The 25,890-nt window shown below is 38.9% G+C and overlaps 1 protein-coding gene across 2 annotated transcripts in view; it reads left to right on the forward strand.

Annotated features, from left to right (window-relative positions):
• The window catches only part of HMG20A (high mobility group 20A), a 67,830-nt gene extending 43,020 nt beyond the window's left edge, over positions 1-24,810 (forward strand). For both annotated transcript variants that reach the window (XM_002825709.6, XM_009250061.3), the window contains exons 3-10: positions 3,504-3,651; positions 6,340-6,552; positions 10,147-10,279; positions 11,018-11,049; positions 16,768-16,843; positions 17,508-17,723; positions 18,392-18,534; positions 22,171-24,810. In XM_002825709.6, the coding sequence (XP_002825755.1) occupies positions 3,504-3,651; positions 6,340-6,552; positions 10,147-10,279; positions 11,018-11,049; positions 16,768-16,843; positions 17,508-17,723; positions 18,392-18,528 (955 nt within the window). In that variant the 3' untranslated portion in view covers positions 18,529-18,534; positions 22,171-24,810. The remainder of the gene's footprint in view (positions 1-3,503; positions 3,652-6,339; positions 6,553-10,146; positions 10,280-11,017; positions 11,050-16,767; positions 16,844-17,507; positions 17,724-18,391; positions 18,535-22,170) is intronic.
• The last annotated feature ends 1,080 nt before the right edge of the window (positions 24,811-25,890 follow it).

Raw genomic sequence — 25,890 nt, forward strand, 5'->3', positions numbered from 1 at the left:
TCACAACCTGTAATCCCAGCACTTTGATAGACTGAGGTGGGTGGATCACTTGAGGTCAGGAGTTCGAGACCAGCCTGGCCAACATGGCGAAACCCTGTCTCTACTAAAAATACAAAAATCAGCCAGGTGTGGTGGCATGTGCCTGTAATCTCAACTACTCCGGAGGTTGAGGCAGGAAAATCGCTTGAACCCAGGTGGTGGAAGTTGCAGTGAGCTGTGATCTTGCCACTGCACTCCAGCCTGGGTGACAGAGCAAGCTCCGTCTCAAAAAAAGAAAAAGAAAAAAAAAGTCAGAAAGAATAGGAAGAATCAAGAGAGTCTAAAGTGAGTTGCTAGAAAGGTCGCAGAAAAGCCAGAAGAGTGAAGGGTCCTAGAACCCAAGTGAAAAAAAGAAAGTATTTCAAGGGAGGGGAAAAGATCAACTGTGTCAGATGCTTCTGGTACATCAGGTAAGATGGGGGCTGAGAAATGACACTGGATTTAGCATGGGTGTCATTGGTGGCTTTGACAAGAGTTATAAGCACATATCTCCTTTGAAGTGGGCTTAAGGGAGAAGTCAATAAGTATAAACAAGTTATTTCCAGGGGTTGTGCTATAAAGGAAAGGAGAAAAATTGGGACCTTAACTGGAAGTGGGATGGAGTTTTTTTCTTTTCATTTTGTTTTGTGTTAAGAGAATTAATATCATACGTATATGCTGATTAGACTGATCCTGTAGAGAGAAAAGAATTGGTATTGCCAGAAAGGACAGAATTGCTGAAAATCTGCCCCTGAGTAGGCAAGAGGGTATGAGATCAAGGGTGCAAATAGAAGGGTTGTTGGCTTTAGCTAGGAACATGGATAATTTATTCATGGTAACAAAAGATCCCCCTTTTCTCCAGTCTTCATCCAACTTGTCATCAAGAAGGCATGTGATGCCTTTGGCCATTCCTGTCCACTTAAGTCAGGGATTCATGGGATTGTGAATTCCCATGTGAATTCCCAAGTGATTCCTGTCCACTTGAGTCAGGGATTCATAGGATTGCTACTCTTTCCAGAACCTAGTTCTCATAGTTTACCAAAATAAGAATTTACCAGAATTAGTAACTTAAAAATTGATAGCACAGTTGAAATGAAAATGACAGTGAAAGAACAAGTTGCCTAACACATCTAAAATGATTGAAATATTTGGAAAACAGCACAGCAGAGATCAAACTGGATCTCGATGGTACCTCTTTTCAGAGAAAATGATTGGCATTGATTTCATAGCTTCCTTTACTTACTCTTTTTTAAAGGACCTCAACAATGTAGGAACCTCCTGCTAAAATCATCTATTATGTTTCCTAGAAAGGGTCAGAAAAGTTTAATTTCTTTCAGTCCCAGGACAGTCTGCTTCCTGTTTTCATCCATTTCTCGGTCCACCGTAATCTGGAATTTATTCTCATAATTCCACTAAAACTATACTTAACTAAAATTGCCAGTGACCTTCAGGTCTTCAAATTTAGCAGACACTTTTTGGCCTATCTTATTTAATATCTGCAACTTTTTACTTGATTGGCCACTACCCTTCTCAAAAGTCTTCCTGCCTTGGCCTCTGCAATTGTCTTCTCCCCAGTTATCTTAGTGCCCTTCTCAGTCTCCTTTCCTAGTTTTTCTACCTTGCTCATACCATGTTATTGCTTCAGCGGAGTTCTATCCTGACTTTTCCTTCTTCTCACTGTCTTTCTGGAGAATATCTAGCACTGCCCATTATTTCCATGGGCTAACGCCTCTCGAGTCTATCTTTGTGCCCTTTTGTTCCACTTCTGTTCTCCTGGGGCATGTTTCCAGTTGTCTGTGGTACATTTCTACTTAATTATGCTACGGGTGTTTCAAATTTATCATTTTCTTGTCTGTCTGTCCACACACACACATGCACACACACACACTGTTCTTACTTTGATTAATATTAAGTATATAACCATCAATTGGAAGCCTCAGAATTATCTTTGACTCTTCTTTTCTTTCACTATTAAAGTCAATCAGTCATTAAGTTCTCTCCATTCTACCTCTTTTCTTTTTCTTTTTCTTTTTTTTTTTTGAGACTGAGTCTTACTCTGTCACCCAGGTTGGAGTGCAGTGGCACGATCTTGGTTCACTGCAACCTCCCCTTCCCAGGTTCAAGCGGTTCTCCTGCCTCAGCCTCCTGAGTAGCTAGGATTATAGGCACTGCCATCATGCCCAGCTAATTTTTTTTATTTTTAGTAGAGACGGGGTTTCACCATGTTGGCCAGGCTGGTTTTGAACTCCTGACCTCAAGTGATCCACCTGCCTTGGCCTCCCAAAGTGCTGGGATTACAGGCATGAGACACCACACCTAGCCATTCTGCCTCTCACGTATCTCTTAGCTGTCCTTCTGCTCAGAATCCTGCCTGCCTTTGTCTCTCACTTAATCTATTACAGTAACCTCTTGATAGTCTCCCTTTCTCCTTTTATACCAAGTTCTTTCTATCTGGAATGGTGTTGTTTACCTTGATGAATACCTACTCATCTTTTAGGACCTCCTCTATAAATTGTTTCTTAACATCCCTCCATACATATAAAATTCATCATACCCTCTACACTACCTCTATGGTACTTTTAACAAGCCTTTATTTTAGTACTTATGTTGCATTGTAATTATTCCCTATAACACTATGGGTTGTGCATTCTTTCAGAATAATGACTGAATATTACTCTATTATCCATCTTTCTACCACTCTTGCCTTCCCAACTCCTCCCTCGATCAAAACCAAAAACAGAAATACTCACTAGCACATGGTGTTACCTTTCCTTCTATTCCTTTGTCCACATGTAGTAAATCCATCTAAGACCCTACCATCATCTGTACCTTCTTGTGTTCACTCTTCAGAAGGGTGAGATCTAGTTTGCTAACTCATCTGGAACAGTATAGTGGGAGCAGGAAATAAGTACATCTGTCTGATTTATTAACATGTATACCTGAACTTACGGAACTTGATAGTATTGTTCTTAGATGATCTGATTGTCACTAAACGCTATAATCCAAGAAGAAATAGCCAATGAAATGTACCGTTAAGAGATTTTTCTTACACCCTTTAAGAACTCTTTTGTGATAGTTGGCAAACTGCCTCTACAACTCCCGTTGCTATTCACTTTTTTCATTAATAGTGTTTTCCCTTTACATTGGAGATACATGAAAGTTAGCATGTAAAAGTCAGATTCTACTGCATATTCAGAGCTAAAACATGAAGTCCGTGTTGAGAGGAGATCATCTTTTTGGAAGAAGATTATAGTTGTTTTTGGTAGGAGATGTCTTCATGGAACTGACGTGGTTTAATCAAGCACTGAAACCAGTTTTTTTAAAATGCCCTGTAACTTCCGTAAATACGTTGTTTACATTTATACAGATTATTGGGGGAATTAATTCAAGGACTGGCATGTGCTTTTGCTGGCAGGGAAATTTATCTAGAACCCTAGCAAATAGGTGGAGTTTTTGTGTTGTTGATACTTCTGCCTATTATTCAGGTTAAATCACCCAGAGGTTCCATACAGTAGTGGCACCACATCATCCACCAACAATCCAGAATTTGTGGAGGATCTCTCCCAAGGTCAGTTGCTTCAGAGTGAGTCTTCAAATGCAGCAGAAGGCAATGAACAGAGGCATGAAGATGAGGTAAGCTGAAGTATCTCCTTCTGTTCCTATCCTCTGAAACTTCTGAAGAAGCAGTCACAAGGAAGGTATGTTGATCAAGGTGTTCATCATATGACCTTCTTATATTCTTAGGCTGATACCTGCAAAATTTTCTGTTTTCTATTTCTTGTTTTATATGGAACCATATTAATAATTTTAATGACGTAGACAGGTAGACTCTTTTTTCCCTGTTCCCTAAGAAATGTATACTTACCTCATATTAGATGTTGAACAAATACTTATTGAATGAGTGAATGATTTAATCATTAATAAATAATTAATGAGAAGTATACATGCCCTTGCTCAAGGCTCTGCTCAGCAAGCCCTGCTGCATGGAGCCCTATGTGCCCAAAGGATTCATACTGCTTACCAAATCCTTCACCCTCCCATAGCGGGTAACTTTCCCTAACTCACACAAAGGCGTATGAGCCTGGGCAGTCATGCCCTTGTTAGACTTTCAGTGTTTCTTACAAATAACTGATTACATTGTCAGTGTTTTAAGGCACTCTTTTTGTTTTAGCCAATAAAGAGTGCCACCATTGATTTTTGTCTTTTTTCTTATTTTAAAAAAGCTGGCCGGGCATGGTAGCTCATGCCTGTAATCCCAGCACTTTGGGAGGCCAAGGCAGGTGGATTACCTGAGGTCAGGAGTTCAAGACCAGCCTGGCCAATATGGTGAAACCCCGTCTCTGCTAAAAAATACAAAAAATTCTCCAGGTGCAGTGGTGCATGCCTGTAATTCCAGCTGCTCAGGAGGCTGAAGCAGGAGAATCTCTTGAACCCGGAGGCAGAGGTTGCATTGAGCCAAGATAGCGCCACTGAACTCCAGCCTGGGCTACAGAGCGAGACTTCATCTCAAAAAAAAAAAAAAAGAAAAGAAAAGAAACAACTAATTTTTTTTATCTATCCTATTGGCATTTTTAAAGATTATAATGAATGCTTAAAGCTTCTTAAATACCTTAAAATTAAATTGTTTTGTTTTGTTTTTTTTTTTTTTTTTGAGGTGGAGTCTTATTCTGTTGCTCAGGCTGGAGTGCAGTGGCACAATTTCCAGCTCTCTGCAACCTCTGCCTCCCAGGTTCAAGCTATTCTGCCTCAGCTTCCCAAGTATCTGGGATTACAGGCGCATGCCATCATGCCCGGGCAATTTTGTATTTTCAGTGGAGATGGAGTTTCCCCATGTTGACCAGGCTGGTCTCGAAATTCTGACCTCAAGTGATCCGCCTGCCTTGGCCCTCCAAAGTGCTGGGATTACAGGTGTGAACCACCGTGCAAACCCACAGTAGCTTTAATGTAACTCGGTTTAATAAAAGAAAAACCTAATACCAAATACATAATTTGCTCAGTGGTGAATTATACCATTTTATATATATTTGGAGGAGTAGAGTACTACAATTAGTATTTAGATATTTTTGTCCTTGTTTATTTATATTTCTCTTGTCTGAAATAAGAATTCTTGTATCCATGAAATATTAACTGATAGGGCTGTGTGTATTTGTAAAATTATGAAGTAAAAATATTATGTACCTTACATCTTATTTAAAGGGCCAAGAAAAAAGGCGGTGGTGAAACATCAGTGGTACCTCAGTCCTTTTCATTTCTTTAGTTTTTTTCAGATTGAATCTGATTCAATCTTTTGATTTAACTGGTAACTCAACATATAAAGACCTCTGACTATAAAATGTACATCTAGGCCGGGTGCAGTGGCTCATGCCTATAATCCCAGCACTTTGGGAGGCTCAGGTCAGGAGTTCGAGACCAGCCTGATCAACATGGCAAAACCCCATCTCTACTGAAAATACAAAAATTAGCTGGGTGTGGTGGCGCATGCCTGTAATCCCAGCTACTTGGAAGACTAAGGCAGGAGAATCACTTGAACCTGGGAGGCGGAGGTTGCAGTGAGCCGAGATAGCGCCATTGCACTACAGCCTGGGCGAGAAGAGCAAAACTCTACCTCAAAAAAAAAATTAAAATAAAATATACATCTAAAGGAACAAATTGTCAAGCCAAAGACCCCGTCTTCATTTCATATATATTATACTTACTGAAATTTTTCTGAGACTTAGATATTAATTTAATATCTATCTGCTATGCTATGCTATCTGCTATCTGCTATGGGAAATAAGCTAGTCTTTGAAAGTTATCAATGAGCAACTCCCATTGTGAGTTATTTTTAATTTCTGCTACAACTTGTTTCTTCTTTTGCCTGGTGCACGTGACACCATCTTACTCTAATCTGACAACGTCTGCCTTCCTGCTACAATGCTGCATGTGCTGCTGTATTTCCCATTTGGATACTCTCCTGTCAGGAATCAGGACCTGACAGTTGTCTGTGGGACAGTCATATGCATATGAAGGTCAAAACTGAGTGATTATGGCACCTCTTATTCTCATACATTGAGATTAGCACAAAAATAGCCCTTTAGTGCAACATTTTGTAGTGTGATACATAAAAGAGGTTGCAAGTGAAGCATCTGGAGTTCCTTGAAAATTGCATTGCTGTCATTTGTATAATACCTACAACAGATATGGAGAGTTTTGAATATCCAGGGCCAAATTGCAACTCTTAATCCTGTTTAGTTTGTTGTTGTTTGTTTTTGTTGTTGTTGGGTTATTTTGGGAGATGGTTGTTGTTTGGTTTTTGGTTTTTTATTTTGTTTTGTTTTGTAGCAACGAAGTAAACGAGGAGGTTGGTCCAAAGGAAGAAAGAGGAAGAAACCTCTTCGAGACAGCAATGCACCCAAATCCCCCCTTACAGGATATGTTCGGTTCATGAATGAGCGTCGAGAACAACTTCGAGCAAAGAGACCAGAAGTCCCATTTCCAGAAATCACAAGGATGTTAGGCAATGAATGGAGTAAACTGCCTCCTGAGGAAAAACAGGTAATTGTTCCTATTCCTGACCCTTTGTTTGGTTTTGATTATATCTCAGAAATAACTTATATAAGAAAAGCAAAGAGGATGGACAGTTGATTCTGCAATTTTGTCACAGTGCCTAGGAGACCAGAATAGCAGGGTCCATCATAGCAATTTTCTCTAGCTTAGTGATTTTTAAACTATTTGCTAGAGGGGTGTGAGCAGTGAAGGAGTCTAGGACTCCCCTCAACCAAAGCAGCACCACTTTTTATAGGCTGAGTTCACATAAGATTGTTTTAAGTGGTTCAGTATTAAGAAATCTGTCAATAAAATGTATTCCACTGAGTTAAATGAAAAGTCGTGAATTAAATGACAAAAAGTCACTTGACACAATTCTGCAGTTCACATAAGATTTTTAAGAAAAAATGTTACTGCTTTAATATTTTTTTTAACTGGAGTTCTGGCAAATTAACCTACTATTGAAAATAAAGCAAGAACAACTTGAATTTTTTCTCCTCTAAGACGGAAACTAACCTGATGGGCAAACTGAAATGAATCTGTTCGTTAGAGAGATTTGAAAGGAATTAAGGACAAGATAGCCATGAGCTGGTTGAAGTACCACTAAAGCTGAGCAGTGGCCATGGTTGTGGGAGCTGCTTGGGGTTAAAAGTTCCCGGCATTCCCAGCATCTGAAAGATATCTGTATTTCTTTTACGTCTTAAACTCTTTTATGACTTACACTTTTTAAAAAGGATTCCAGACACACTAAAACCAAATGGAGAAATACTGTCCTGGGAATTAATTGAATTCAGAAATTTTCAAAGAGATCAGATTCAGTTGCAACTTTTGAAGCTCTGTGTTTGTGGTAGCAAGCTAGTAGAAAGCAGTGAATATCATCCATTGTTTTGGCGCTACTGTATAAAAGGATAGTGGGCTGTACATACTATGTTATTCTTTTCTTTTTTATTTTTCTTTATTTTAAAATTAATATGTGCTCATTATTTAGATCCTTTTCAGAGAATACAGAAATGTATAAATAAAAATGTAAAAATAGCAGTGCTTATTTCTTGGGATAACCACTATTACGTAGGACAAAGGTTTTGTGTTTGTTTTTGTTTTTTTAACTTTTTTTGGAAATAATTTCAAATACACAAAAAGTTACAAACACAAAAATAATACAAAGAACATCCCAACACTCTTTACCCAGATTCACCTATTGTTAACACATTTTATTCCATTTCTTCATTTGCATATGCACTTATATGCTCAGTCTTTCTTATACTTTTGCATGCTCAGTCTTTCTCTCTCTCTCTCTCTCTCTGTGTCACACACACACACTTGCATATGTACACCCAGACGCACACAAAATTTTGTTTTAATCATGTGAGGATAAATTATATACATTGTAGCCCTTTACCCCCAGGATATTTCAGTGTGTATGTCAAAGTATATTTTCTTATATAACCATAGTGTAGTCATCAATTTGATAATTTTTCATTAACAGTGCTTTAATCTGTCATCCATATGTTGACTGAATGTCGTTTCTTTATAACATTTTTCCCTTCCAAAACAGGTTCCAGTCTAGGGTCAGGTTTTGTGTTTAGTAGTCAAGTTTGTTTAGCTTAAACTGGGGTATTTCCATAGTCTTTCTTTTTCTTTTATAACATTGATATTTTTTTAAAATACAGTTTTAAAAACTTCTGCTTCCCCCGCTGCTTTTACCTTTAACAGAACATTGCTCATTGTGTATTTTTCAGATGTTTCCTTGTGATTAGATTGAGGTTGCACATTCTTGGTGGGATTACTTGCATAGGTGGTGGTGTGTTCTCAATATGTCACATATGCAGGCACACAATGTCCTTTTGTTTCTCACTAGTAATGTTAATTTTGCTTACCTGGTACATTATTTAAATTATCCTTTGTCATTAATAAGTAATCTATGGGGAGACGATTTAAGAACATGCAAATAGCCTGTTTTACATCAACATTTTCCCCTAGATTTAGCATCCGTTGATTATTTTTGCCTGATTTAATCTTTATCATTATGGTTACAATGTGATGATTTTTCCAACTCCAGCACTCCCTTCACATTTACCAGGTAGCCTTCAGCATTCTAATCTAAGCAAGATCTCGGCTTACTGCAACCTTGACCTCCTGGGCTCAAGCACCCCTCCCACCTTAGCCTCCTGAGTAGCACACACCACCAAACCTGGCTAATTATTTTGTTTTGTAGAGATGGGATCTCACTTTGTTGCCTAGGCTGGACTCAAACATCTGGGCTCAAGCAGTCCTCCTCTTGCCTCGGCCTCCCAACATCCTGTGATTACAGATACGAGCCACCATGCCCGACCCCCTACCCCCATTTATTTATTTGTTTGTTTGTTTGTTTATTTTTTGAGATGGAATCTTGCTCTGTCACCCAAGCTGGAGTGCAGTAGCACAATCTCGGCTCATTGCAACCTCCACCTCCCAGGTTCAAGCGATTCTCTAGCCCCAGCTTCCCAAGTAGCTGGGACTACAGGCACGCGCCATCATGCCCAGCTAATTTTTTGTATTTTTAGTAGAGATGGGGTTTCAGTGTGTTGACCAGTGTGGTCTTGAACTCCTGACCTCCAGTGATCCACCCACCTCGGCCTCCCAAAGTGTTGGGATTACATGCGTGAGCCACCATGCTCAGCCTGTACCTCCATTTATTGTATTTGTATGGTAACAAATCATTAGTATTGTGTCTGTTATAAATCATACTAATAATAGTATGAAGTTTTTTCTACTAGTTTATAATTTATTACTATACTTAATTATTTTGGTGCTTAAATTGTACCAGATTTGGCCAGTTGAGTATCCCCTACATCTGGTTCTTACGTGGGACAAGGTGTTTAACATAATTTCTGAGTGTGTTTTCTGTTCATTTAGAAGCAGTATTTTTATACTTTCTTATACTTCATTTTGATGAATGAAAAGGGCAAAGCATTAAACAAAATAATCCTGGTAGATCAATGAACTTTGCTTAAATAATTAATAGCACAAAGCAGTCAAAGCATGTAGATACAGATTCTCTCAGAGTAGTCCATTTTTAGGTCCATAGGATCAGGTCATTATTTTTATGTTCTTTGTGTCTCCCAGCTTCATTGCTCCAATCTCCTGGCTCTTAAAGGGCCAATTAATGTATGACATCATCCCCTCAAAATGGGCTGGAGACAGCAAAACAAAGTAATATTCTATTCCTTCCCCTGGGAAGACTAAGTGTGCCTATGTGGTATGCAGATCTCATGAGGATGACTCTAGTGGCCATATAGAGTTCTATCTATAGAGTTAGAAGAATAACTCTAATCATCTTCATGAATTTTTTATAAGAATGATCACAATAGAACTTGTCTTCATTAGGTTAGAAAAGGCAGTAAATATTCTAAAAACTCATAATGACCTATTTACTTTTATAATTGAGAGGTTATATTTTATTCTATTCATACAACTCTTGTTTTTCTGATTCTTTTTTAAGGCATATTCCCTATATTCTTTTCTTCCCATGTTCTAATTGTCCTGTTTTCTTCAAATAGGTAATTTAATTTTATTTAAATAGGATCTCATTTTCTTGAAAATAATTCTGTATTTCTTTCCTAGCGCTACCTTGATGAAGCAGACAGAGATAAGGAGCGTTACATGAAGGAACTGGAACAGTATCAGAAAACAGAGGCCTACAAGGTCTTCAGTAGGAAAACCCAGGACCGTCAGAAAGGCAAATCTCATAGGCAAGGTATCAAACCAGAACCAAATGTATTTGTAGTTTGTTGTGGGTGATGGAGTGTCATAAAGCCAACTGTTAAGAGTGGTAACTATAAAAGATGTGTTTCTGTTTTCTCTCCACTATCCAGTATTCACTTACAAGCATTATCTTGAAATTTTATTAAAATCACATTGCTCTCATTTAGAAATTTCAACTGGGTTTCCGTGTCTATTATCAATGATTTTGACATGTCCCCCAAGACCCCTGTTAGTTGCCTGCCCTTCTTTTCCTGATTCCCAGTTTAGGCATTTCTCTGCCTATAAGCAAGCCTATCTACAAAATTATATCAATACCTTGCCTTTAACACTTCTAAGCTTTTCATGTGTCATTTTTGAAGCACTATCTACAACTAGCCTATTTTTCCATAGCCATTGCATCTTCTCTATACTTGGGCATCTAGCCTGCTAAAATTATAGATGTTGTACAAGTAGTCTTTGGTTTGTGTCTTCTGTCCACTCTTCCACCCTTTTCTCCCTAAAGTTAAGAACTGTGTCTGCTGTTTCTCTTATGCCTAATTATGAATTCTGTAGGTATGGGGTTCCCTTACTTTTGTTGGCTGACCGATTAATAAAGCCTTAAGGAAAATATCATATGTTATGAGAATCTACATGTACAAGCAGGTTTTATAGTTTGGCACAGTCGTATACTTGGGTTTTGTTATTGCTTTCTTTTTCAATGTAATGTTCTCTTATTCTTTTATATTTTTAGATGCAGCCCGGCAGGCCACTCATGATCATGAGGTAATTAGCCATCTGTCTACATATCATATATATATATTTATAATAATGTTGCTTTTTGAAATGCTATTGGATTTTTTTTTTTAATGAATGGCAAAGTATTTCCTATCTTATAATTCAGTTTAAATGACATACTTTAGCTTGGGGGTTCTTAGCATATGGCAGACACTTATGTTGTGTGTCTGTCATTGAACAACAGCCCCTAACCTCAATCCTTTCCTGTGATCTAAGAATTTTATTGGCTTTAAATGCCAAATATGGCTGGAATTTGGAAAGAAATATAGAAATGAGGGCTAGCTGAAAGCTATAACTTGACCATAGTTTATCATCACCAAATACTTAAATCTGACTCTCAGAAAAGTTGTTATTTAAAGAATCCAGCATTTGCTTAAAACGAACTGTTCAACTACCATATCGATAGAGCACAAGCAACAGTATCTCAGGTTTGTTTTTTGTTTTGTTTTGTTTTTTGTTTTTTCGAGATAGAGTCTCACTCTGTCACCTAGGCTGGAGTGCAGTGGCACAATCTCGGCTCACTGCAACCTCCGCCTCCCGGGTTCAATCGATTCTCCTGCCTCAGCCTCCCAAGTAGCTGGGACTACAGGCTCGTGCCATCATACCCGGCTAATTTTCTGTATTTTTAGTAGAGATGGGGTTTCATCGTATGAGCCAGGATGGTCTCGATCTCCTGACCTCGTGATCCACCCGCCTTGGCCTCCCAAAGTGCTGGGATTACAGGCGTGAGCCACCACGCCCGGCCCAGTATCTCAGTTCTTACGCCTCCTTTCCTATTCCCTCACTTCACTAGCACATGTTTGTGTACTGGCTTCTTTCCTCCCACTTGGTTCAGCCCCATTGATAGGATTTAGGCCTGTGTTTCTGTGTGTGTGTGGGATTTAGGTGTGTGTGTTATTTCAAATTCTGTTTCCTCCTTCAAACTTTTCTTGTTTCCTCTAACTTCCTTTAACCCTCATGGCTCTCTATACTTCTGTTGTGTGCTTAGCTGTTCTGACCTAGGGGTTGTGAGGTAATTCAAGGGCTCACACTCTTTGGTTGTAATCTCTTTGTGGACATACACAATCTAGTTTCCATCTTTATATCCAACCCCATACCACCCATCATGATACCCTTGCCTTGAGAAGGCATTCCACAAATGATTATTTTATGGAATCTATTCAAAGTTGACCTGAAATAACTGGGAATTTGAACAAAAAGAATTTTCTGATGTACTCTTTTACATGTGTTTGGTTTTTTACTAAATCAAGGAAATGTTGGTTACCTTAAAACATAGAGAAAAGATTCAGATTCACAGGTCAAATAGACGTTATTACCATCTATGAATTATAAAGTGAGAAGCATAGTAAATATTTACATTTTATTCTTCAGATAAATCCTATATAAATGTAATTATATATGACATTCTATGCTCTAATTAGGATGGAATGTTATGTTGTTTTGCTGGAGAAACTTTGTATGTATTCTTTGTATTTTAAATCATAATAATATTGCAAACTTTTCATATTAGCAGACATTTGTATAATTACTTCTCTCTTTCTTTGCCTGTGTGCCCAGCTATCAATATCATGAAATTCCTGTGCTGCTTTTTTTCTCTATTTTATAGCTTCTCTATACTTAACAGTTACCAAAGAGAATTTGGACAGTAATCTGAAACATTAGATCTCACATTTTCTAGTCAGTCATCTGAATAGGTGTCAGTCATCTGACTCATTTCATCACTATGAATTTTGCTGGCCAAACTATATGTAGCATTTTTGTCTTCAGTAAACTTGATAGTTGCAGTCAGAAAAGACGTAGATTTAGTCTGTATCATAGAACCTGCTGCTGATTATTTGAGAAGTGAAGGTGTTTATTCAGATACATTAGTATGATATGAATTTCTGTGATTTGTGAAAAGAAGTGAGTCTCTGTATTTCCCCGTTACAGGATTAGACACATGTTAAACCAAACAAAAAAAAGGAGTGAGTAGATGGAGAGCCAGCAGTTGTTTCTTAAAAGGTTATACAGTAGGTTCTGTAAATCCATGTGTTGGTATGCCCACGGCAGGATAAAGCTCCTTTAGTAAGCATGTTAACCCAATTAATGTCCCTTACTTCATTTTTATTTTTCACTGAATAGTATGTTTGCTAAATTAGATAATTTTAGAACAATTGCAATATAAAAGAACTGATTTGAAAGTTTTAAAACTGTTTTTAAACACTGTTACCCAGTAATTTTCTTACATGTAATTTCTTAGTACAATAGAAGTTCAGAAAAATAGCACTATGGGTGAAAAGCAGACGCAGAAGGAGCCCATGGAAAGGAGTAATTGAATCAGGACTTAAAAATGACCTAGGTTTTGTGGGCATCTCAGGATGGGTAAAATGGCTCGAGCAGAGGTATGAGTAAGTTTTAAATAAAAGAGCAAATATCTTGCAGTGTCTGAAAACCATAGATCCTAAATACATACTTATTTCCCTTTACTTATCCTATGAGGAGTAAAACACTGAGACTCAGTGATCCTCTCAACTGACCACCTCATTTTGCCAGTGAGGAAAGTGACTTGCCTAAGATAGTATATAGAATGGAAAGAATTTACCCAGAATCACTTACTGAATTAAATTGGAGGCAGAACTGTGACGGAAACCCAGGCCTTCTGTGTCATAGTCTAGCATTCTTGACAGCACAGTGCCATGCTACATAGCATAAATTACAGTGTTGAAAGTAAAAATGGGCCTCGTTACTGGAGATGTCAGCAAAATGTGTTGCCAGTTAAGTAAACTATTTGGTTTGTGTATAGTAAAGAAACCTATTGTATTCCTAAATGAAACTTGGATCCCTAAGTCATTGTTACCAAAGCAGGTACTGGAGAGGGCATATTAGAGCTAAAGAAATGCTGACCTGAAAGCCATTCTGCATAGCAGTGGGGCACTTAAGGCTGGTACACAATGTTAAGAGCATTTCCCAAAGTAAAAGGCTCTTGAGAGAAGCACATATCACACTCCTTGAAATTCTGGCCCTGAGCCTAGATCACAGCAAAATAGGTTCAGTTCAAAAGGGCCTCTTTTCTCTTAACCTCCACTCAATATATAGAATGGAAACCAAAGTGAAGAATATTCTTGCTCCTCTCAAATCAAAAGCCAGCCCACTAGACCCAAGAGTTAGCTAGTATTACTCTCAAGAAAGTGTCTATATCTCATGTAAAAACTAAGATAGAAACAATAATTTTGTTTCTCCTTTAATTTATGAGAAATGACAGAATGACACTCAGCCTGAACAAGTTAGACCCTTTCAGTGAAAGGGTAATCAGATCCTTATGATTTTAATCCCTCGAGCTATCCTTGGAGCAGCTTAAGTACACCCAAGCCCCCAGGAGGATCCTCTCCATGCCGTGAAATGTGCTCAGTAATGGAAGAGCGCTGATGGTTTTTATTACCACTCTTCCATTAAGTAGAATTTCTCTGTTACCTTTCAGAGACTGAACAGTTTCATTTAATTGCTTTAATGTTTCTTATTTTGTGCTCTGAGAATCTGTACCAAGGGGCAGTGTGTTAATGCACCTATGTGGTGCTGTCCTCTGCCCTTACATAATTAGCTTGATTTGGACTGCTCTGGCAAAGAAGAGAAAAGATTACCAGTCTGAGGAGAGTCAAGACCTTGGAAGAGAGGGATCTTGGTACCATGGTAATGGGAGCCAAGCGTCTCCACTTTACCCATCTAACTGGCAGATATTTAGACGTATAGCTAGGTAACTGATCTCATGTAACTGCAGTTAAGTTGGAGACTGAATAAGATAGGATGATAATGTCCTAAGTCTTTATGCTAAGTCATCTGTGGACTTATGTTTGTATCTGTTATGCCTTGTGCATGTTGGGATTGTGTGTCATAAGTTTTGTTTTCCTGCAGCAGCCCAGTAACAGTTAAAGCATATGGGAAGCCAGCAAATTTGAGAGAAAGCCACTGCGAAATATGGCCAAGATTCCTTCTGGAACCAGCCTTTCTTGTTCATACATTAGTTTCCATTGAAATCCCCTAGGAACTGGCTCGAGGTAGAGCTTTGCATGTTGAAACTTGGGACTTTCGATTGATAATTTTGTTGTTTATTTTCAAATTGTTCTGGAAAACTTTGCTTTCTTTTGTTAGGAAGAAAAATACAAGTAGAAATTAAGTGCTCTGAAATTACATAGCTTTTCAGTGTCTTTGTTGCTCAGCTGCCATTGGCAGGTGGTTCACACAGCCCAGCCCCCTTACTAGGCGGCCACCATTATGAAAACAGGAGCTCGGGTGTCAGATTTCCCTCTTAAGCTGTGAACTGCTTAGCTTTTCTACTGGGCACCAAGTCATTTTTGTGTTCAAAGATTTAAAAAACTAGTGGAGGCTGGGCATGGTGGCTCAAGCCTGTAATCCCAGCACTTTGGGAGGCCAAAGCAGGTGGATCACCTGAGGTCAGGAGTTCAAGACCAGCCTGGCCAACATGGCGAAACCCCGTCTCTACTAAAAAAAAATACAGAAAGTTAGCCAGGCATGGTGGTGGGCACCTGTAATCCCAGTGACTCGGGAGGCTAAGGCAGGAGAATTGCTTGAACCCGGGAGACAGAGGTTGCAGTGAGCTGAGATCGTGCCACTGTACTCCACCCTGGGCAACAGAGAGACTCCGTCTCAAAAAAAAAAAAAAAAAAAAAGCTAGTGGTGACAAGAGTAAGAAAGATACATTCTGTCTAGCTTTAAACAATTGTTTATAGGAATGAAATCTAGATGTTATGTTTGCATGTTTTTCATGTTATAAATGTCCTGGGATCTTAAGATTTCACTAGCAGTTTCTTCATTTCTCACTTCCTGCCATTTTACCACCTTTGTTATGGAAAATTTTGAACACTATGCCAAGACACTTAAAATTAATATTCACAATGCTTTCAACTTCAAATTCATTTTAGAAATGACAGCCAAAGCATCTTGAGTTATTGACTTTATTCTTAAAGATCACTGTGGAATATATTTTGCAATGATCTTGTGAGGCTTTTTTATTTTTAATGGCTTATTGGTGAATTAATTTTAGGCTTTGTTATTCTTTTGTATCTCACATAATCGTTTGCTTTCTAATTTTTAGAGCCTGGTTATTTCTGATTTCTCGGTCTCATATGTTTGTTTGTTTATTTTTCCTGTGTCTAAAGAAAATCTAAAAGACCCCAAAGATAGGCTGCCTCTCATAAGTAAATAGAAGTACCAATGGAATATCATAATTATTGCTCATAGCGGTTACATTTCTGCTTAAAATTCTTATTGTCCACTCTGCAAATTTATATTGCATAATCTTATCTCAGGGAGCATTTTACATGCATAACCAACAAAAATGACTGAAAAAAAACACTCTTTCTCAATTCCCACTGCAATCACTTTCACAACTGTATACTGTTGACTATTCAAAACACAAGGCTAAGAAATGGCTTCAAATTCTCCATTAGGGAAATTTACGTAACTTTGTTTTAAGGTTTCTAATTTGCACAGTAGTTGTATACCTGAGAGAAGTGAATACTTTACCTGCTTAAGCTCTATGAAAGTTGGATTCCAATGAAAAGATGAATACATTTCCCTCACAGACTCACCTGGACTGATTCCTGCTCACCCTATTCTTTCTTTAAAGAAGACGTGATCATTGTCTTCAGGCACTATTATTTAATTTATCTTCTATTAAGAATTAACTGTTTTGTTCCTCTTGATTCACAGAAAGAAACAGAGGTAAAGGAACGGTCTGTTTTTGACATCCCTATATTTACAGAGGAATTCTTGAACCATAGCAAAGGTGATTACTGAAGTTTCTTTTTGTGTTTCTCAGATTTTTGACAGGGGACTTAGTTCTCAGAAGAAATTCATTGCTCAAAAGCAATGGTAGTGTTATCCCTCCTTAGGACTACTCAAAGACCAGTGAAGGAAAGCTAGGGCATTGTTGTCAAAGCTTCTTTGGTCTCTGGATGAAAGGAAATAAATGCAAATCACAAATTCACTTGTCTTCAGACTCTTAGCCTGGAACCCCTTCTACAAATAAAAACTTACATGGGAGTCCAAAATATAAAATAAGTAAGAGCAAATCTGATCCCATTGTGGTAAAGATGGGTACCTACAGCTGTGCTTGGCCAGTCTCCCAGGATCCCCCTGCAAAACCCCTCAGGATTCTCATTGTACAATTTAAAAAGCAAAAACTAACAAACAAAAAAATACTGGGAATTGAAACTGTTTGTTGCAATCTTATGTATGGAATGTGACTAGCTTTAAGAATTAAAATAGCTCTGGGGAGTCAGGCGTTTCATTGCTGAAATTGCTATCTGGAATGCCATAATGAGAATAGGGAGATGAGGTGGGGTAGCTAAATTAGAAGCAGCTAAGCAGAACTTCCTTGTAAGAGTCATTGGGACTCCTCAGAGACTCCTTCTAGTGCTGCATGTGTTCTGTGGGATGTATGTCCTCAGCTCGGGAAGCAGAGCTCCGCCAGCTTCGCAAATCCAACATGGAGTTTGAGGAGAGGAATGCAGCCCTGCAAAAGCATGTGGAGAGCATGCGCACAGCAGTGGAGAAGCTGGAGGTGGATGTGATCCAGGAGCGGAGCCGCAACACAGTCTTACAGCAGCACCTGGAGACCCTGCGGCAGGTGCTGACCAGCAGCTTTGCCAGCATGCCCTTGCCTGGTAAGTCCTCCTGCCTGAGAACTGTCAGTGACAGGGGTGTGTGTGTTGTGGGGAGCGGGGTGCTGTTTATGTTAGTACTGGTGTGGAGAGATTGAAATCTCCTCCAGAGGAAAATTAATTAAACTACATTTTTTCTCCTCTGGATATAATAGAATGTCAGTATTGGCTAAAATCATCCCATGTTTCAGGCTCTCTAGTCATTCAAATTTTTGTCCATTTATATTTTAATATCTATTTTCCCCTCTTTTAAGCTTAATTTGCTATTCAGAACACTGGAAACTGAGTAGTAAATCTTGAGAAGGCTTCTTCTTATGTATGTTTGTTTGCTTTTTAGTTGTTTTTGTTTTAATGGGAAGGAAGGGAGAATGAACACTGGTATTTCTTATATACTCTTTCATTTTGAGGATAGTCATAGCAGAAAGCTGAGAAAGTCTAACCTTCTGTTACATGCAGCTACTCATATATACTATACAGCAATTATATAGCCCATCTGTTTATTTAGAGTATGTGGACTAATTTCATTTCTTTGAGATCTAAAAGTCTCTCCTCTAAAATTAAAAGCATGTCTGTGGAGCAGACCACATTAGAATCACTATTTCTTTGAAATTGTGTTTTATGGTAAAACTGAATAGGGAGGATTTTCTTACTTTCTTCTTATCTCATTTCAGGAAGTGGAGAGACACCTACAGTGGACACCATTGACTCATATATGAACAGACTGCACAGTATTATTTTAGCTAATCCCCAAGACAATGAAAACTTCATAGCTACAGTTCGAGAAGTTGTGAACAGACTTGATCGTTAGGAAATGGTGAGTGCTCACTGATAAATATTTATATGCCAGCACATCATCAAAAATAAGATGTCATCAGACTTTATCAATACTACTAAAACCCTGGGATTACATTGGATGAACAAGTTGGAGACTTGGTTAAGATTCCTGTTGCATGGTTGTTAAATGTAGTAAATAATATTAGAAAACAGAATCACTGTGTCCCAGCTACTTGGGAGGCTGAGGTGGGAGGATTGTTTGAGCCCAGCAGTTCAAGTCCAGAGAGATCCTGTCTCTAAAAATAAAAGAAAACAGACTCAAGACAGTTTTTTCTCATGCTTGCTTCAGAATGGTTTAATGGGAAGAGCATGGTTTTTGTGGCTTGACCTCATTTCTAGCTTTGTCACTTATTAGCTGTATTCTTGGGCATTAGTTTCCCAAAAGGTTTTGAAAAGTGAGTGGAAAACTTAGAAGAAATCATCACCAAAACAGCACTCAGAACAAAATAAATATAACTTAATTTTTAATCTTCCTTTTCTCTGGAAAATACTAATGATAATTTAGAAGTAGTCAGTGAGACATTGTATGTATGTGAGCCTACATAAGTAGGAACTTTTATATTCACCACTCAATAACACAGTGTTAAATATTGATGTGGACTCACCATACAAACAGATAACTCCCTGGTTTTGATAGATTAAAAAAGAAACTCTTCAGCCGGGTGCAATGGCTCACACCTGTAAGCCTAGCAGTTTGGGAGGTCAAGGCAGGCAGATCACTGGAGCCCAGGAGTTCAAGACCAGTCTGGGCAACATGACAAAACCCCGTATCTACAAAAAAACAAAAAATACAAAAAATTAGCCATGGTGGCATGTGCTTGTGGTCCCAGCTACTTGGGAGGCTGAAGTGGGAGGATCACTTGGGCTCAGGAGGTCAAGGCGAGGCTGCAGTGAGCCATTATCACACCACTGCACGCCAGCCTGGGTGACAGAGCAAGACACTGTCTCAAAAATTTTTTTAAATAAAAAATAAATAAAGTTTTGGTGGGGCATAGTGGCTTTCGCCTGTAGTCCTAGCACTTTGGGAGGTTGAGGCAGTATTGCCTGAGCCCAGGAGTTCAAGACCAGCTTGGGCAAAATAGTGAGACCCCTGCTTTAAAAAAAATGAAAAAAATTAGCTGAGCATGATGGCGCACACCTACCATCCTAGCTACTCAGGAGGCTGAGGCAGGAGGATCACTTAAGCCCAGGAGTTCAAGTTTCAGTAAGCTAGGGTCACACTAGTGTATTCTAGCCAGGGTAACAGAGCAAGACTCTGTCTCAAAAAATAAAAATAAAAATATAAAATTCTCAATAAGCAAAAAAGAGAGAGAAAATAAGTTTTTAAAAAATATGTTCAACAAATGAGCAGTAGTATGTTGTTTTTTTTTTTTTTTTTTCCCAGAAGAGATCTACCCATGACACTTTTTGGTACCAATGGTCATTTCTCAAATGGAATTGGTATTTGTTCATTCAAATTCCTAGAGATAGGATACCCCTTTACTATGCCATCCCATAAAATTGGCATCCCTTTGCTCTATTGGTTAAGTTATTCCATACCTGCAGACATATAAACTGTGTGGAAATTTTAAGATTGGACTCTACAATGAGGTGGCCGTATATGGATACTAAAATAAGAGTCAACAGCAGGATATGTTCCTTAGAATGGTCATGGGTTTGAATCTTTATTTGTCCTGTGAGTACATGAGCACACTCATATACATAATTTATATTCTGGTTTGGTTTGGACTTTGAGCAACATATATAAAGATAAATGCCTAGTAGAGACAAAGGCAGAAGTCTTTATACTTCTTGGTGATGCCCTTGGATGGTAGCTATACAAGGCAATGCATTATATTTTAGCCTCAGCCATGCTCTGATGGGGAAAGGATTACCATCCTTCTAGTGAGTAAGCCAGATGGAATGGACTGTACTTCTTAGAGATGGCTGGACTCCCTGCAGAATAAAGAAGTGGCATTACTGCTGCTGCTTATGAAGGGAACAGCTTGTAAATCTAGGCCTGGGATTTTCAGGAGCTCATCATCCTTCCCATTTTCGTACAGTGTTTTCAATTAGCACTCTTGTAGGCTTGAAAAGTGAGAGCTGGGAGAAACAGTGTGGAAGATTGTGAAAGAAAACATTAATTGATAACATCATGTCTCTTCACATAGATATAGGGCAGCTAATTAAGTATTGACCCAAAAGTGGTTTTCCATTTTGAGCATTTTGCCAGTAAGACTCTCCTAAAGCTTTGTTCATCTCAAGAATATAAACTATATTATTTGTTTTCTGAGGAGTCTTTGAAAACTTAGAATATTACTATTATCCTTGATTTTAACCTACAAATATTTTGCCCCTGAAAAAATAGCTAAAAGTGTGAACTGTTATATTACTACAGATTCTTACAGTCTAGCCATGCAAACATAACTAACAATAGATGGTTCCCCACACCACCCAAAACTGTCAAAGGAAACAATTACAAAGACTGTGATTAATACTGGTTTGGCCTCATTATACAAATATGTACAGACAGCGAGGCTGATGTCCCCAGCACTCATGATGCAATTAATTACTCTGACAAGAGTTTGGCAAAGGTTTCATCCACTGTCAGGAGCCAATGAGTGAAGGGAAGCTAATGGTCTACAAGTTTCAGAGGAGCATATTAGGGACCTTTAGAAATCCAACATTTTATATATGAAGAAACTGAATCCCAGAGAGGAGAAACATCTTGCTTGAAAATATCTGCGTAGATGAGTACAGAATCCAAGACTAGAACCACAGATATCTAAACTCTGTCATTCATTGGGTTTCTAAAACATTGCTCTAAGGAAGAGGTGGATGGGGGAAGGGGAAAGCACTAAAAAGTCCTGAAATAGAGCATTAAGATACATAGGAAGTAAACAGAAAAAAATTACAATCCAGGAATTATAATATTATAGAATTTTAGCTCATTTTAAAATTATTTTGATAAATATACAGTGGAAGAATTACCCTACCTGTCTATCACCTTTCTTGTAGCTAAGTAGTACCTAGAGACAAGTAGAGCTAGGAGGAAGCCATGGGGGTGATTTTAAGTTGAAAGGTGACTACCTTATATAAACTACTAAAATGCATATGTTGCCTGATTTCAATGATAATATTTGGCTGTTTGAGTTTAGGGGAAAAAAATCTTATGTGACTGTATTTTTATTAATATGAGAAATGTTCTTGATTATATGCACATAATACATCTCTATACATGCAGATATCCTTAGTTAACACTTGAAGAAAATTGGTTTTGATTGACCATACATTCTTCAGACTAAAGTAGGGTACTCATTTTCCCTCCTCAGGTTTGTCCCTGATAGTTGCTTTTCTGTGTTTAGCTGATGATTTTCCTACCTCCCATTGTTGCTGAACTGGAGCAGGGCCATGTTTCTCATTGAGATGTTATGTAAAACATCTCAATGAGGTTGCCTGCTTGCAGCTTTATGAGTTCTTCAGTTTACATACACCCTGCACTCACTTTAACGCTTATGAAACCAAAGCATTTTTAAAATCCATAGCGCTAACCCCTTCTATTCAATACTTACTTTCTTGGTGTTATTTTCCTTGTTTGTTTTTGTTTTTGTTTTGTTTTGTTTTCCTGATTCTACAGGTCTTAGAACTCCAGGATGTTCCATAAGTGTTTTTACTTGTGAGGAATGAGAAGCCATCCATGGAAATTTGAACTGAGTGGGGTCAGAGAAAGAGTGCAGATCCCTTTGCTTGTGAAAGAATTATCAGTGAGTGAAAGGCCGTCACCCCAGGAAGCCAAATGAGGGAGCAGCAACATGTATATGAGCTTCCTATGGAATTATCCTTATGTGAAGCTTTGAAGGTGTGCAGCCACTCTCCCAGGTCTTCAGATTCCTACCATTTCCATTTCTGTTAAAGTGGATCTGCATATCTTCAGCTTACTAGGTGACCCTGATGCTGACATCTGCTGCTGCAGAAAGGAAGACTTTTCATTGTAGTTTTGCTTAGACCCTTTTATCAGTGGAGCTCCAGTTTTCTTACCTAGCTGTCACTTTTTTAAATGCCTCTGGGGGTTATTTTTGCTTTCCTTGGCCCCCACCAGTTTATACATCTCCATTTTCTGACCTCTGGACTTTGTTGCTCAGCAAGGTTCTGAAGGAGAGTTTCTTGCATTGGACAGGCCCAATCTTCTCCCATCATTGCCCTGCTGTGACTCCAAAGAAAGGAGCTTCTTGCTGACAGTGCCCTGTGGAGCAAGGCTGTGTTTCCTACCCCACACGGTGCTCAGTGGGTGCCAGCCCTCAGTGTTGCTTTGTGATTGCTGCCCTAAAGGAGAATGCTCTTTCCTTCCTCACTGGTACTGCCTGCTGTTTTCTAAGCATTGCTCCTGCACAGACATGGAGTCCCAGGCCCAGCAAGGCTCTTCTGTTCCCATCTGTTGGCAATGTCTTGTGGAGCATTTTTGCTGAAGAAAAGGTCACTTGTAAACAGAGGAGAAAGGGAAAGAGTACAAAGCCCTAAGTTTATTGTAAGTGAAAACTGAGGGAATTCCTGTCTTCTTTAGGAGTAATGATTCCTAGATTTAGATAGGTGGAAATATCATTCAAAATAGTCACTTAGGCTCACAAAAAAAGCAAGGAAGAATTCTCATGTCCTTTGTCTTCCTTCTGTAGCCATTAACTGCTGAATCCATGTGAAGAAGACAGGCTTTCCTTCCTTCTCCCTCCTTAGTGATTTTTTCTTTAACAGCATAAGTAAAGAGGACTTTCTGGTTCATTTTTGTTTGTTTTGTTTTGTTTTGTTTAGAGATGAGGTCTTGCCGTGTTGCCCAGGCTGGAGTGCGGTGGCTATTCACAGATGCTATCATAGCACACTACAGCCTCCAACTCTTGGGCTCAAGCATCACGCCTAGCAGTTTCTGGTTCCTTTAACAGCAAAAGGAAAGAGAGGTTCTGATTCTTACCTCAGGGTTTTTTGGTTGTTCATTGTTTTTGTTTTAGTTTTAGTTTTGACACTCCAGAGCACAAGGCTAAAGGTTACAGCTGAGATCTTTGGAACCAAAGGCAGAGCAAGCAGAGCCCGTTGTCTGGGCCCCACACCACTGCAGGCAGGTGGATAGAAGTGCGGCCCCTCTCATAGTATGCCCATAAGTCAGGGCATAGGGCAGAACTACCTGTCATGTTGCTATACCATCCTGTCTTCTCAGCATCTCCTTGCCTGTTTTCTTTATTAGTCCAAAGGAAAACAACAGCAACAAAATCTGTTTTTAAAATGTCTTATATGAACATATATCAAATATCCATGTGCTGAAACCCACATACCATCACTTGGCAATTTTTTAGAATAAGACCCCATTATTATCTATTGCTATAAACCTAGCCAGCTCTCTTGCTCTTCTGTATTTTCCTATTTCCCTGCCATCATCTGCTATTTCTGCCACTTCTCTTAGACTCCTTGTCTGCAAAGCCCAAGCTAGAACTCACTGTCTATGGCAGAAGGACATCCAGAGCCCATTCTGGAGTTTTGTTTTTTCCTTCTGCCAGATGCTTTCTGTCCTCTCTTCCTTCCTCCTCATATTTCTGTTTCTCATTTGTGTTCAGTTTTGTGCAGCATTGCTAGCACTGCTTTTGTGACCAGAAAAGGCCATAACATGGTCCAGGATCATCATTCTTCTGACTCTAGATGGGACACTTGGCAGTGACTTGAAACATTTGCATATTCAGGAATACATGAGATCTCAAGAGAGCCTACAGTATGAAATCATTTTCACAAAATAAGCAGCTTGCTTTTTTTTTTTTTTTTTTTAAATGCTGTCTGTCCCAGTAGCTACTCACCTGCCTCTGGTGGCTGGGATTCAGATGCCACAAAACTGTCAGTATCTATAGACCAGGTCTATGCCACCTCCTCTCTCCTCTGTGCTCAATGAGGAGGCAGTAAATGCAGTTACAGGCTAGCACAATACCTAATTCATGTTTCCCAGTACACCTGTACATATTACTGTACTTTTATGTTCTCAAGAAATAAGCTGTTGCCTATTCAGTGTTACAGATTTCTTCATTTCTTTTTAATTAAAATACAAGGAGCAGCTGAGGAAAGGGAGACACGGTATTTTATTTCTGACTGATTTTAGAAAAAACTTGTGTACATGTGTTTGGAACTGTTGAAATGCCAAGTTTTCTGTATAAGTGTTTTTGTAATTAAACTTTCAGATTTTCTTTGTTTTTTAAGAAGTTGATGTGCTTGTTTGACATTTGTCTCATTAAAACTTTTCTACGTTGAATTCACCTGTTTCAATTTTACTTGCTTTGTAACAAAAAGTCCTACCTCTGGCCAGGCACGGTGGCTCATGCCTGTAATCCCAACACTTTGGAAGGCCAAGGCAGGCAGATCACGAGGTCAAGAGATCAAGACCATCCTGGCCAACCTGGTGAAACGCCGTCTCTATTAAAAATACAAAAATTAGCCGGGCATGGTGATGCATGCCTGTAGTCCCAGCTACTCAGGAGGCTGAGGCAGGAGAATCACTTGAACTTGGGAGGCGGAGGTTGCAGTGAGCCCAGATCGTGCCACTGCACTCCAGCCTGGCAACAGAGCGAGACTCCGTCTCAAAAAAATAAAAAATAAATAAAAAAGTTCTACTTCTGTTCTTTCCTCTTAAAGACTTTGTCAACTCTACATTAATCATCACATCTGTTATGCTTTTAAAACAGTAACACATTCATTTTACTAATTGCTACTTCAAAATGTATCTTTACCTGTTTGAGAAGTCAGCTCTTTTAAGGTATGCTGTAACAGTACAGTGAATTCTAATTCATTTTAATATAGCAGTAGTATTCTGGAGACAACTTAAAAGGATGTTTTTAAAGTCAGTGACTCTGATGTCCCCTTGATAGAAGATCATTTGATAGAAGAAAGGAGATGTGCTTAAATGCTTGCTTTTTTTTTTTTTTTTTTTTTTTTGAGACGGAGTTTTGCTCTTGTTGCCCAGCCTGGAATGCAGTGGCACGATCTCGGCTCACTGCAAACTCCGCCTTACCGTTTCAAGCGATTCTCCTGCCTCAGCCTCCCGAGTAGCTGGGATTACAGGTGCACGCCACCATGCCCGGCTAATTTTTGTAGTTTTAGTAGAGACAGGGTTTCACCATGTTGGCCAGGCTGGTCTCGAACTCCTGACCTTGTGATCTACCAGCCTCAGCCTCCCAAAGTGCTGGGATTACAGGCATGAGCCACCACGCCCGGCCAAATGCTTGCTTTTTGAAAATAACTAATCAAAATATTTTTAAAGGAAATTTGTCACCTATTTCTACTATGCTTTTAAAAATCCTAGGGGTGAGGCAACCTGGTTTCCAGAGCCTGCTGC

This window comes from Pongo abelii, chromosome 16 (genome assembly GCF_028885655.2).
Source record: "Pongo abelii isolate AG06213 chromosome 16, NHGRI_mPonAbe1-v2.0_pri, whole genome shotgun sequence".
In the NCBI taxonomy this organism is placed as follows: Eukaryota; Metazoa; Chordata; class Mammalia; order Primates; family Hominidae; genus Pongo; species Pongo abelii.